This window comes from Colletes gigas, unplaced genomic scaffold (genome assembly GCF_013123115.1).
Source record: "Colletes gigas isolate AHSC1104 unplaced genomic scaffold, ASM1312311v1 Colletes_gigas_Sc00014, whole genome shotgun sequence".
In the NCBI taxonomy this organism is placed as follows: domain Eukaryota; kingdom Metazoa; phylum Arthropoda; class Insecta; order Hymenoptera; family Colletidae; genus Colletes; species Colletes gigas.
In genome coordinates, this window is record NW_025106643.1 from 7,234,579 (window position 1) to 7,247,748 (window position 13,170).

The 13,170-nt window shown below is 41.3% G+C and overlaps 1 protein-coding gene across 1 annotated transcript; it reads left to right on the forward strand.

Annotated features, from left to right (window-relative positions):
- The first annotated feature begins 827 nt into the window (after nucleotides 1–827).
- LOC122399675 lies at nucleotides 828–2,006 on the forward strand. Its single transcript, XM_043400526.1, has one exon. It carries the CDS (start codon nucleotides 828–830, stop codon nucleotides 2,004–2,006), a length of 1,179 nt encoding a protein of 392 aa, XP_043256461.1.
- Nucleotides 2,007–13,170: the final 11,164 nt, after the last annotated feature.

Consider the following 13,170-nt stretch of genomic DNA (forward strand, 5'->3'; position numbering starts at 1 on the left):
TATTTGAACACTGATCGTTCCAGCTCTATGCATCGCTATAAATAGACCAGCTCTCTCGAATGGATCTTCATTCGTATAGCACCCCGATAAAATATGCAGTTCGTACGCCAATCACCTATGATCAAAGTGACTAATGTAGACAAAAAGACACAGTCTGAGAAAGAGGTGCGCAAACATGGAAATATGCTGCCGACCTCTATACGCGGTATAATCTGCGGTCCATCGAATTGTGGTAAAACGAACGTGTTGATTAGTTTGTTAGAAAGTCCGTACGGCGTTCGTTTCGAAAACATATACGTGTACTCGAAATCGTTACAACAACCGAAATATCAATATTTAGAAAATATATTCTCATCGATAGACGAAATTGGTTATTTTACATTTTCGAATAACAGCGACGTCGTTCCGTCGAGCGAGGCACTTCCGAATTCCATTTTTATCTTTGATGACGTGGCATGCGATAAGCAAAACACGGTAAGAGAATACTTTGCAATGGGTAGGCACTCGGACGTTGACTGTTTCTATCTTTGTCAGACATACGCGAAGATACCGAAGCATCTGATACGCGACAACGCGAACCTGCTGATCATGTTCAAACAAGATGGTACTAATCTGAAACATGTGTACAACGATCATGTAAACACTGACATGTCATTTGAGAATTTCTGCACATTGTGTACCGCCTGCTGGCAAGAAAAATATGGATTTGTAGTGATTGACAAAGACAGTGCATTATGGAATGGTCGCTATAGAAAAGGATTTAATGACTTTGCAATATCGTAACATGTCCAGTTACTTCCTATACGTTGACAAAGCAGTGTTCCAACATGAGCAGCAGCAATATTGAAGATCGTGAAAGGATAGCGAAACAGATTGCAAGAACGAGCGATTTGATTCGTAGAAAGTATCGTGAATTGAAAACTGGTAAAATGGAGGAAGAGATTGCACTGGAAAAACACTTTAAGCCTGTTACTGAGCCGCTGAAGGCAATTGCCAACAACACGTTAAAAAATTATGATGTACACAATAATACAGATATCGGAAGCGGGCCATTGTTCACGTCAAATATCAAGGAATCGGATAAAACACAATCACATTTATGGCTAAATCTTCCAAAACCATCACAAATAAAAAAACCTAGATTAAGCAGTTTACTCGACGTGAATCCGATGACCTCTACACCGGTCTCTACATCGATTAGGACAGTACCAACAATAAAAAGCTCAGTAAGATTAAGCAGTTTACCCGATATGAATCCGATGACCTCTATACCGATTAAGCCAGTACCAGCAACAAGAAGCTTAGCAAACGAAGATGTTTTTGATAGTCCAAAAAGCTTAGCAAACGAAGATGTTTTTGAAAGTCCAAAAAGCAGTTTCTCGACGTCTGTTCGAAGTCGGTTGCAAACGTCGGAAGGTGAAGAAACGTTGCGGAATCACCTAGGTCCACTGAGTCAAAAATACATCGCGCCTGTATTACGCGGTGATGTGGAGGATGGTATGGATCATGTGTATGGTGTTTATCTCGACAGTGATGGACCGATGCTTGGTAATAAACGTGTTGACGTGGGCAATGCCGATAACATAATTATCGATGGCATACGATATTCTGGTACGCCCGGCCTTTATGAATTGATATTTAAGAAAATTCCAGATGACAACATTTATACTGAGGCTGATGAACGCAAATATAGGGACATACTGCTGACCACGAGTGCGCATAAGTACAAACATGATTCGTATGGTAAAACATTAGGCAATAAAGGATACAAGTATAACTATGTAATCAAGCCATTATTGAAAGATAAAAAAGTTGGAAAGGGCGTACCAAGTTCCATGAGATTAACTAGCAACAAGATTGATTATGTTCACTGGAACGATCCCAACGAACTCGTAGATCGGCTTCGACTGCTCGAGGCTTCGCGTCAAGCCGGTCACAATGCACATAACAATGAGATGTTATCGATTATCGAGGAGCTTCGCGAGGCAGAACTCATTATAAATTAGCCTGCACTTTTGACGATGCTGTCAATCGATATCAAAATGCCAATCAACAAGTTTGGGTCATCGTTTGGAACAGTGGAATCATACTATCGCTGGAATGGAGTAGTCAGAAACTATGTACATGACAATGCTCTTTGTATTGCTGGTGCCAATTACGATGCAAAGTCGCGCAAGATTCGACGGGTAGCACCACCTGTAGAGGATGGCGATGCTATCAACAAGCTGTACTTGCAAGAAAACATGACAATTATAAAAAATCGGCAAGATGAATTCGACAAGAAGATGATCATATTTCAAGATTACGTTCAGAGCTTGAAAGATCAGCTGAATCAATTGGAGAGGGGTATTATCGAATTCCGAAATCAAATACATCAATAGCAGAGTTGCAACGAGTTGCTAATTCCGACGTGTATCTGGTTGAAAAAGTATTACGTAAGAAGGGGAACAGTGTATACGTAAAATGGCTAGGACTCAATAACTCGCACAATTCATGGATCCATAAAAGTAATGTTATATAATCATTTGTTGCTTTAAATAAATATATCATATTTTTTAAAGGCATCTAATTTCTTTCCCCGCGCCCATAATGCTCGTCAATGTTATACGTAAAAATCTGCTTCTACTATTCAGAGTTATTAAAGGTATGATATTTTTTTAAACGTGTCGCGAACACGATATTGCATATTCGCGTAGCAACGACTTCGGCGAAAGGCACGCAGCAGATAACGTACTCGCTGACAAAGCGCGAAAACGCATCGTTGCGCGAGACTCGACTCTGGATGAAAGAGGAGCTGCAATTTTTCGAGTAAATTTTCGCATTTAGTATACAGTATGAAACTTTTTATTTCTTGTGTTTCGTAATGATATTAACCATTTTCTATAACGCGTTTTGCAAGAGTTTGACCAAACCTAACCACAGTGAACTATAAAAATCTGAATTTATACGAGTACTAGAATAATAAATAGAAAGAATAGATTTACGAGCCGAATGATGTGTTCTTTTTTTTTCGCTAGCTGTAAATATTTTCTTAGGAGAACATTATGTAATTCTTTTTTTTTTAGATCTCAACAAACGTACCGAGAACGCCGAAAAGACAATAAAAAAAATGCCTGTGGGTGTTGAAAAAAATTTTCGGGGGTCATCCCGTCCCTCGGTTCGGTATGAAAAGTTTTCGGGGATCATTCCCCCCCTCTTAAAAAATTTCCGACGGCGGGCCAGGTCTGGAGAGGTCTCCGCGGCGGCTCGGCCTGGACTAATCCCCTGACATCCCCCACTCCACGGCTCGTATGCGCGCAACCACTCTTCCACTCCCCACAGGCCCCGCGCCAAAAGGTCCCCGCGCCGCACTCCCCCGCGCGCCCTACCTTCCCCTCGCCGCACGCTCCCCTCATTGCCCCGTGGGTTAGAATCCCCCTAGCTATACTACTAATTGTCATTCGTGCAGTTTAGCATTGTGTTATAAACTCACTAAAATAAGTGTCTGCGAGACCACTCCCCCGGTGGGGGGTTCGCCTCGCGAACTTTTCAAAAAAGTCTCGGCAAACGAGAAAATTTGCGAAACAGCATGTGCATACAGTGAATTCGCGAAAAACTTATTAAAAGAGGATGGCAGCAATGCCAAGCAATTAAACAAAAACAGAATACTCATCAAATATATAGACGACGATGACAATAACGTGGAGAAAATCGCAAAACGAAACTTAAAAAATAAACTTATAAAAAGACTAAATCCGCCTCCCAAGCTTCCTAATAGAAGATCCAAGCTACTAAGAGCTACAGAATCACCAGACATGGGAAAAACGAAGGAACAAAAGAACACCGCGGTCGCGGTCAACGCAATGGACTGCGATCGTGAAATAATAATGAAAGACGATCAAATACCATCGCCCGAAGAACTCACAAAACTAATAACCGATTTACAACAAACAGTAGCAAAGTTAGAAAAGCAATTAGAAGAGGAACACAAAACAATATCAAAAAGCCATGAATCGTACACGATCGAAATACCAGTGCAGAACAAATTTGAAAGTCTGCAACTCGACACCACTGCCGACTCCAGCCCCCAGTCGAGCTTACCTGCAAGCGAACAAAAAAAAACGAACACGCAAGAAAAAGAAGCGGAATATCCCAGCCCTAGCGGAAAACGCCACGCCAAAAGAAAACAATTGACAGAGGATTGGGCCAGCCAGGCCATCGCACCAAAGAAAAGGGAAAGCGTAACGTCTTCGCTACCGCTCAGCGAAGGGGATGCCAACACCACCAAACCTACACGGCAACCTCCGATCAACATATTCGTTCAAGCACCAAAGGAAACGATAGATATTATCAAAAGACACGTATAACCAACTTCTTCGTGAAACAAATCAATAACGCTAAACATCTCTTATATGTAAATAATTCAATAGATTTTAAAAACGCTTGTTTAATCCTAAAAAACAATAACACCCAATTCTTCACTTTCACACCCAAACAAGAAAAGTCAATATCGGTACTGCTAAAAAACTTAGATGGGGACTTCAATGCTGAGGAAGTTCTCAACGAACTAAAAAATAAAAAGATCCAAGGACTTAACTTTCTGAATGTAATTAAATTGCAAACGATACGTTCCATTAAAGAAGCGATAAAACTGCCAATTTTTCTAGTCAAACTCTCCCCTGACAGCAAACCGGAGAAATTAAAACAAATTAAAATACTATTATATTCCGCCGTAGTATGGGACAAACTAAACAAAAAAGAACAAGTACAATGTAAAAGATGCCAAAGAATAGGTCATTCCGTTATTAATTGCAATATAGATGCGTGAAATGTAACGAAAAACATAACCCGGGCGAATGTAAACTCCTACCACAGAACCATAACGACAGATCCACAAACTTAGAACAACCGTACTGCGTACACTGCAAAAATTATAGACATCCCGCATCGTACAGGGGATGCCCAAAACTTATAGAAATTAAAAACAAAATAATCGAAGAACGGGACCAGCAAGATAAACTAAAAGAAAAACGTCTCAAAAGCATACAAACTCTGGTAGATCAGAGGATTTCTTTTAGCTCAGTGGTCGCAGGTAACAACAGCCTTCACCGAAGACAGGTAAACGACTCGACCCCTATTCAAACCAACCCCCAAACAGACGATACACTGAACACTTATTCCCTGTTTGAAAAATTAGAAAAAACAATTGCTAAAACGATAAACACGCACATAAACAAAATATCTGAACAAATCCAATCAAACACAAACAAAATCAACATGATTCTTGAGATGTTCGATATAAACCTTTAGATAAATTCAACCGCGCAGTAAACGGGAAAATACAAATCAAAACGTTAAAGGTTATGTAGGAGACGAGTGTTTTCCGTCGTTTCGCATCGATCGTGAAGAACGGCTGAGTGATCTGAATGTGTCGACTCTAATTGAATGATTGAATGTATGAGTGCGTTGGCCATAGAGATGGAATGTTTGGAAATGTTAAGAACATTCGGGAAAGATTACCGGATGTGGAACTGGCAAGGATTGAATTGCGTGAATGTGTCGACCCTGAACGATTGCATGATTGGATGTATGAATGTATGAAGCATGGAAACGAAACGTTGTTGCGAAACGACGGGAATGTTCTGGAAACTCCTCTGGATATGGTATCGGCGGATGTTTGAGACAAAAAGGTTTAAAAGGACGCGTTGAGTAGGCATCAGGGTCTTTTGCCGGTCGATTCGGGGACGAAACGATTGTACGTGACGGTGATAACGATTTTGTGATTACGATTATAACGATTTTGTGAATATTATTTGTTTGGTGTTCGTTCTTGTGATAATAAAGTTCCTTGTTCCATGTTTTGTTAATTCGCGAGTTCTGATTAAGTGATTAAATTACAATTTTAATCCTACAGTTATTGCAATAAACGTAAACTCTATTATATCTAACGAAAGAAGAACCACACTAAACGACTTCATAGAATCACAAAACCCGGACATAACATTCTTATGCGAAACCAAACTAAACGCAAGTCACAAACTCTATTTTAAAGACTATAATCTAATCAGAAATGACAGACCTAACTCCAATCAGGCGGGAGGAACTGCCATCCTGGTCAGAAACGACATAAAATTCAAAATTGTCAACGTAGGAGCAAAACAAAACTCCAACCTAGAATCCACAATAATAGAAACAAACTTACCGGACAACACAAAACTCCTTTTCATTGCCGCTTATGCAGCAGGGGGCCAAAATAAAGAATTCATTCAAGACCTCGACAGCCTTTTCGAGAAACTAAATCTAGACAGCATAAGCAATTACTACGTTCTTGCAGGTGACCTAAACGCCAAACACACCTCCTGGGGCAACGACACAAACAATGTAAGGGGTATTTGCCTCCATTCATGGTATCAAAAAAACCAAGTAACTTATAAACTAGATTTACGTAGCACGGACACCCCCTCTTTTCCAAGAGGCCATTCTTATCTAGATTTATGCCTCTCAGATAATAGACTAGTATTTCAAAACTTAAATTCTGACAAAATAAAGTGCATAGATTACGATAGTGACCACAAAGCTCTAAAAATGCAAATCACCATAAACCAACACCCACTCCTTTTCTTTGACAAAAACTCACCAGATGAAAAAATTAACTTCTACAAAGCAGATTGGAACAAATACAGACAATTTCTACAGGACTCCTCCCTCAACCTAGACATACCCAACAACAGAAACCTATCAATCCAGGAAATAGACTCGCTCCTAGACTCACTAAACGAAAACATAAACAAAGCAATAGACCACGCTGTTCCCCCTTACAACTTTAACATAAACTCCACCGACAAATATATCACACCCCTCATCAAAGAATTACGCACCGAAAAACGCTACCTACTAACGCAGATAAATAACCTATCTAAAAGAAACTACGTCACCGAAGCAGCAAAAATCCGCCTTAAAACATTAAAAAAGCTCCTAGAAAACACCAGACACAAAATAAAACTGGCCTTCCAAGAATCAGTGAATAATCACTGGAAAAAAAGATATCTAGCATATCCATACACAAACGAAAAGACCTCTTCCCAAAAATAAATAGTATTTTTAGACCAAAAAATGTTAGCGGTACAGGCACATTAAAAATCCCTAGTAACTCCGAACACATCATCCGAGAAGCGAATATCGACACTTCCACACTAGAAAAAGACAACAATGACAACTACATTATTAACAACCCAATAGAGAAATTAAACATTCTAGGCGCTCACTTCCAATCAGTGCACACGCAAAATGACAACATGGGCAAAGAACAACTCTCAAATATCATCAAACTTAAAATAGACACACTAAAAGCAGAAATAGCAACCGATAGATCAAATAACAACACCATTTGTAACTTTTCACAGGAAAATACATCAGACAACCCAAACGAACTCATGACACCACCCAATTACTTCACATCCTTTGATAAATTAAATACTACCTTCCAAAAATTAAATAACAAAAAATCCTCCAGTTTCGACAAAATTCCAAATAAGGCGTTAAAACAACTACCACAACAATATATTACTTACTACACAATAATATTTAACAACTGCCTTAATTCACTCTACTTCCCCCAAATCTGGAAAAGAGCGAAACTAATAACAATAAAAAAAAAAGGTAAAGAAGACAGTGATCCATCAAGCTACAGACCCATAAGTCTGCCCCCAAACATTAGCAAAGTCTTTGAGACAATCATCTCTAACGCCATAAATAATCACTGTTTTGAAAAAAAAGTAATCCCAGAATGTCAATTTGAATTTCGTTAGAAACACTCTATCGTTCATGCACTGACCTACTTCAGACATTTGCTGGGCCAGAAATGCGGGCGACTGCGTTGGCGCTTGCTTTATAGATCTCGAAAAGGCTTTCGACACGGTCTGGTTAGACGGACTATTTTATAAATTAATAAAAAGAGAATTCCCTAGGCACCTAATAAAGATGATTTGGCACATGCTCCACGATAAGCGCTTCATCGTATCCGAAGCGAATAACAAATCCTCAAACTCCTTCCCAATAAAAAACGGTTTACAACAAGGAACGGCCAACTCCCCTACACTATTCAACATTTTCACCAGCGACCTTTTACATATGTATGGACTTAACGATAATAGCAATAAATGTGCAATAGCTTTCGCGGACGACCTATTAATTTACACAAAAGGTAACAAACCCTCGGCAATAAAAACAGACCTACAACAACTTTTTAATAAAATCCAAGACTATTTCCAAACATGGAAGCTGAAAATTAACGCACTAAAATGCGAAACAATATTGTTCAGACTATACATATCAACAAATTCAGACGCAAGCTCAGACGTAAAAGTACACTCAAAAACACTTTCCTTAGACGTAACAAACAACACAAATATTAATGTACCCCACAAAAAGACAGTTCGCTATCTTGGTATTAACATAGACTTCAAATTAAACTATACACAACACATAAGCATACAGTTACAAAAAGCACAGAAAGCCTTCATTATCCATAAAAGATTATTCTACTCTAAAGACCTAAACAAACAAGCGAAAATCCTCTGTTACAAGCTGCTAGTCAGACCCATTTTAACATACGGATGTCAAATATGGTATAATATCAGCTCCAGTATTATGGGAAAAATTAGACTATTCGAAAGACAGTGCTTAAGAGCTTGCATAGGAAAACACAGATCAGCCGAATTTGACTACATAAAATACATCAGCAACCACAAACTCTACGAGGAGGCACAAATAGTCCGAATAGATTTATTTATTTTAAAACTAATTAGAGATCACTGGTAAAAAATAAATAGAATCACATCCAACTCATTAATATCACATACACTCTATCCCAACCCACAATATTTTACAAAAACCAGACACACAGACTACACCCTACCAGAATCGTTTATCTACATGGACGAAAAGGGCCTCATCCAAAATGAAAATAACATTCCTCTAATCTACCACATTAATAGAAAACCGTCAAATAAGAAACTGCTACATGATCAAAATATCAATGTAAACGACGAAAATCTCAAATTTACCTATAGACTCTCATCCATAGACTTAACAGATAAGCATCGAAAAAATGTACGCAAATACTGGTGATTAAACTAATCAAACCAGTATCTATCCCCCTTTCACCCAACCTACCTTCTACCCATTAACCCAACAACTCCCTCTTCCTGTCACTCTAGTATAGTTTTTTACTATGCCTTTTTCTATACTAAACTAAGCGTATAGATTACGCCCCTATACTCATTTTAGTTCAGGTTATTAAACGGCATATGGCAATACACGTAATCCACACCGAAGACGACGCGTACTCAAATATAGTCTTTAGTCTGTAAGAAATAATTGGGATTCGACGCCTCTTTGTTACGGTTAAGAGTAGTTGTTCAGTGTTTCACTGGTGGTGCGTGTGACGTTTGTTCGTGTGTTCGGCACATTAAGTAAATTTTACGATGGAAGCGGGTGTACCATCGCCTGCTCTGGACGAACTCGTTCGACAGGTACTAATGAAAATTGGGGAGAGCGTCGCGACCTGTTCCGCGACCCCCACGAACCCGACCATCCCTTCGTCGACGGGTGTTATACCAGAATTTAACGGTAGTGATATCGGCGAAGATGCCAACAGTTGGTGTAAGGTGGTGGAAGATATTACGAAGACCTGTTCGGCTCAAGTGCGGTTGAACCTGGCCACGCATGCTCTGAGGGGGGCCGCAAAGTTGTGGTATCAGGATTGGAAGGGACAACCTCGTCGGGAGAGAAGAAGACAGCACCACGGTGTTACTCAGTCAGCAGCGGCAGCGACGGGGATCGGAGTGCCTTGGACACGCTGATAGAGAAGTATCAGCACATGATAGCTCCGACTGACTGTACCCGATGTGTGACGACTGGGGAAATGACAATTTGTACAAAAACCGACCAGGTAATAAGTTACCGCCCGTACCGCCTGTCCCTCGTGGGGCGTGAGAAGGTATGTGCCATCGTGGATGATTTACTAAGTAAAAATATTATATGCGAGAGTACGTCCCCATACGCGAGTCCGATCATTTTAGTTAAAAAGAAAAACGGAAGCGACCGTATGTGTGTGGACTATCGCGCATTAAACAGAATAACGATCAGGGACCGTTACGCTTTACCGTTGATTGACGACCAGCTCGATCGTTTAGGTAAGGGTAAATATTTTATTACCTTAGATATGGAATCAGGATTTCACCAAATCCCAACAGCTGCCGAATCGATTGAAAAAACTGCGTTCGTGACCCCGGATGGTCACTACGAGTACCTTAGAATGCCATTCGGGTTATCGAATGCACCGGCTGTGTTTCAAAGGGCAATTAACAAGGCGTTAGGCACGTTGAGGAATTCAGTTGCCCTTGTTTATATGGACGATATACTTATTCCCTCGGAGACTATTGAGGAAGGGCTGGGAAAGTTAGACCGGGTACTGAATGCTTTGTCAGAAGCGGGGTTCACTTTAAATCTGGGGAAATGTAAATTTTTTGAAACGACGGTAGAGTATTTGGGACGGGAAGTTTCTGCCGACGGTATTCGGCCCGGAAAAGGGAAGCTTAAAGCGCTGCTCGAGGCACCTGTCCCCACGAACGTGCGTCAGGTCCGCCAGTTTATGGGCCTGGCGAGCTATTTTCGCAAGTTTGTACCGGAATTTGCTACGCGTGCCTCTGCCATAACGAGGCTATTAAGAAAGGATCAACCATGGCAGTGGGGCCAGGAGCAAGAGAGTGCTCGGCAATATATTTTGGGTAACCTCAGCTCACAGCCGTTGTTGATTGTTTTTGATCCGATACGTGAAACGGAGCTTCATACAGACGCGAGTTCAATCGGGTACGGTGCCATACTGTTTCAGCGGGTTAATGGTGATTTGCGGGTGATAGCCTATTTTAGTCGGCGTACGACTCCGGAGGAGTCACGATACCATTCGTATGAACTCGAGACTTTGGCTATCGTGAACGCTCTTAAATATTTCCGCGTTTATTTGTTAGGAATTAAGTTTAAGATTGTTACTGATTGCAACGCAGTTAAAGCTACTAGCACGAAAAAAGACCTGTTGCCCCGCATCGCTCGATGGTGGGTTTACCTGCAGGATTTTACGTTCGAGTTAGAGTACCGAAAAGGGAAGTATGTATATCGAACACGTAGACTACCTGAGTAGGAATCCGCCCGAAGATCGCCGGGTACATGTAATTTGCGAGGGTTCCTGGTTGGAGGTAGTTCAGAGCAAAGACGAGGAAACACAAAATATTATAAGTCGGGTCCGTAATGAAGAATCAATCTGCAGCGATTATGTTCTCCGTCAGAATATCTTATGCCGAAAGATTTTAAAAGACAATGGGCGCACGATCTACCGCAGTTACGTGCCAAAGGGAAGTCGGATTGGTCTATTACGGATGTATCACGACGAAAATTGCCATGTGGGGTTGGATAAAACTTACGATCGCATTGCGCAAAGGTACTGGTTTCCCCGAGCCCGGAGTTTTGTAAAGAAATACCTAGACCATTGTATCACGTGTATCGTCGCCAAAAAGCATAGTGGGCCGAAGCAGGGGTTATTACACTCGATACCCAAGTCGGCGATTCCCTTTGACACCATTCACGGTGACTGTGTGGGCCCATTTCCCGAGTCGCGAGACGGTTATAAGCACATTTTGCTGATCGTTGATACTTTTACAAAGTACGTGCAACTCATCCCGTTAAAATCTTTAAGCGGTCCGGAGACATTGCAGGTTTTTCGAGATCGCTTGACTCTCTTTGGAACTCCGCGTCGGGTGGTCCTTGATCGAGCAACAAACTTTACATATAAACCGCTAGAACAATTCTTTCGGAAACACGGGGTTGAATTACACTTAATTGCCACCGGGGGCCCGCGAGCGAACGGACAGGCGGAACGCTACGTTGCCACTGTAACTGATTTGCTTACTGTCGAAGCAGCAAATACTACAGAATGGCCGAACAAATTATCGAAAATCCAACTTTCTTTGAATACCACCATCCAGAGTTCAACGGGGTTTTCACCTACGCGACTACTGTTTGGTATGGAGCGTAGCGCGGGCAGCGCGGTAGCTGCCGAGAGGGAAATACCAGATATGGGAGAGCGGATCGACGTCAGCGCGGATAGGATCTTGGCAGCAGAACGGCTGGCGAAAAACGCTGAATCGCAGAATAGACGTTTTAATAAGCAGCGTAGAGACAATATTGTGTATAAAGATGGTGATACGGTGTTTGTGCGTCCATCCGATACTCGTCGGGCTAAGCTGGACGAGAAATATGTAGGACCATTTAAAATCACGCGCGCAATGGGAAAGGACAGGTATGAGATTGTAGGCAAGAGCGGTAAACTGCAGGTAGCACCGAAAGATCGGTTGCGGTTATGGAAGGGCGAATGGCCGGGCGACGACGATGAATGGGAGAGTGCCGATGAACCGTGTTAGCGGTAGATAATTAAATAAAAAACAAAAACAAAAAAAAAAAAAAAATGATAATAGTTCAATAATGCGCTCATATATATACGCTACTTGAAGATTGTTGGATAATATTTATATTAGAGTTAGTATTAGTTACTTTTTGTACGCCAATTCGTTAAACTTTAGTTCAATTTTTATGTTAATATCTGTTAGTATTTTGAAATCCTTGCATATTTGGTCAAATTAAAAAGATTCTTGTCAACTTTGCATTTTTCTCATTTAAGATCTAACCCAAACATTTCAGTCATGGAAAAGCGGGAGGTTGTCTGGTTGTAGCAAGTGTTTTAAGTGAGTGTGGAAAGGCCCGGGTATAACGTATGAAAGGCGACAATGTTGTGTACGGAATAGAGCAACGCTAGGTGTTCGAAACTAAATCTTGTCAGGGATGACACGTGGTCTTGCCTTGACAAGGTAGTCGAAGGACGGCATTTGAAAGGTATACAAATTGCGCGGAATAGAGGACGTTATGATCCCGTCGGCCTAGGATGGTAAAAGTGTGGCGGTAACCGCAGCAGGGTACAGGTAGTGTGCGGAGCTGTGGAGGTTACGACGCCTGGGGACACTTGTCGTAGAAGCGTTAGGCGGTGGTAACGGCAGGGCACGGAAGAGGTGCGGAGCCGGGGACCATGCGGCCTGGAGACGCTGTTCTAAGGAGGCTCGAATGCCTGATTAATGTGCATAG

Coding starts and splice junctions, on each gene's coding strand:
- LOC122399675 (XM_043400526.1), top strand. CDS start 828: ATGAGCAGCAGCAATATTGAAGATCGTGAAAGGATAGCGAAACAGATT.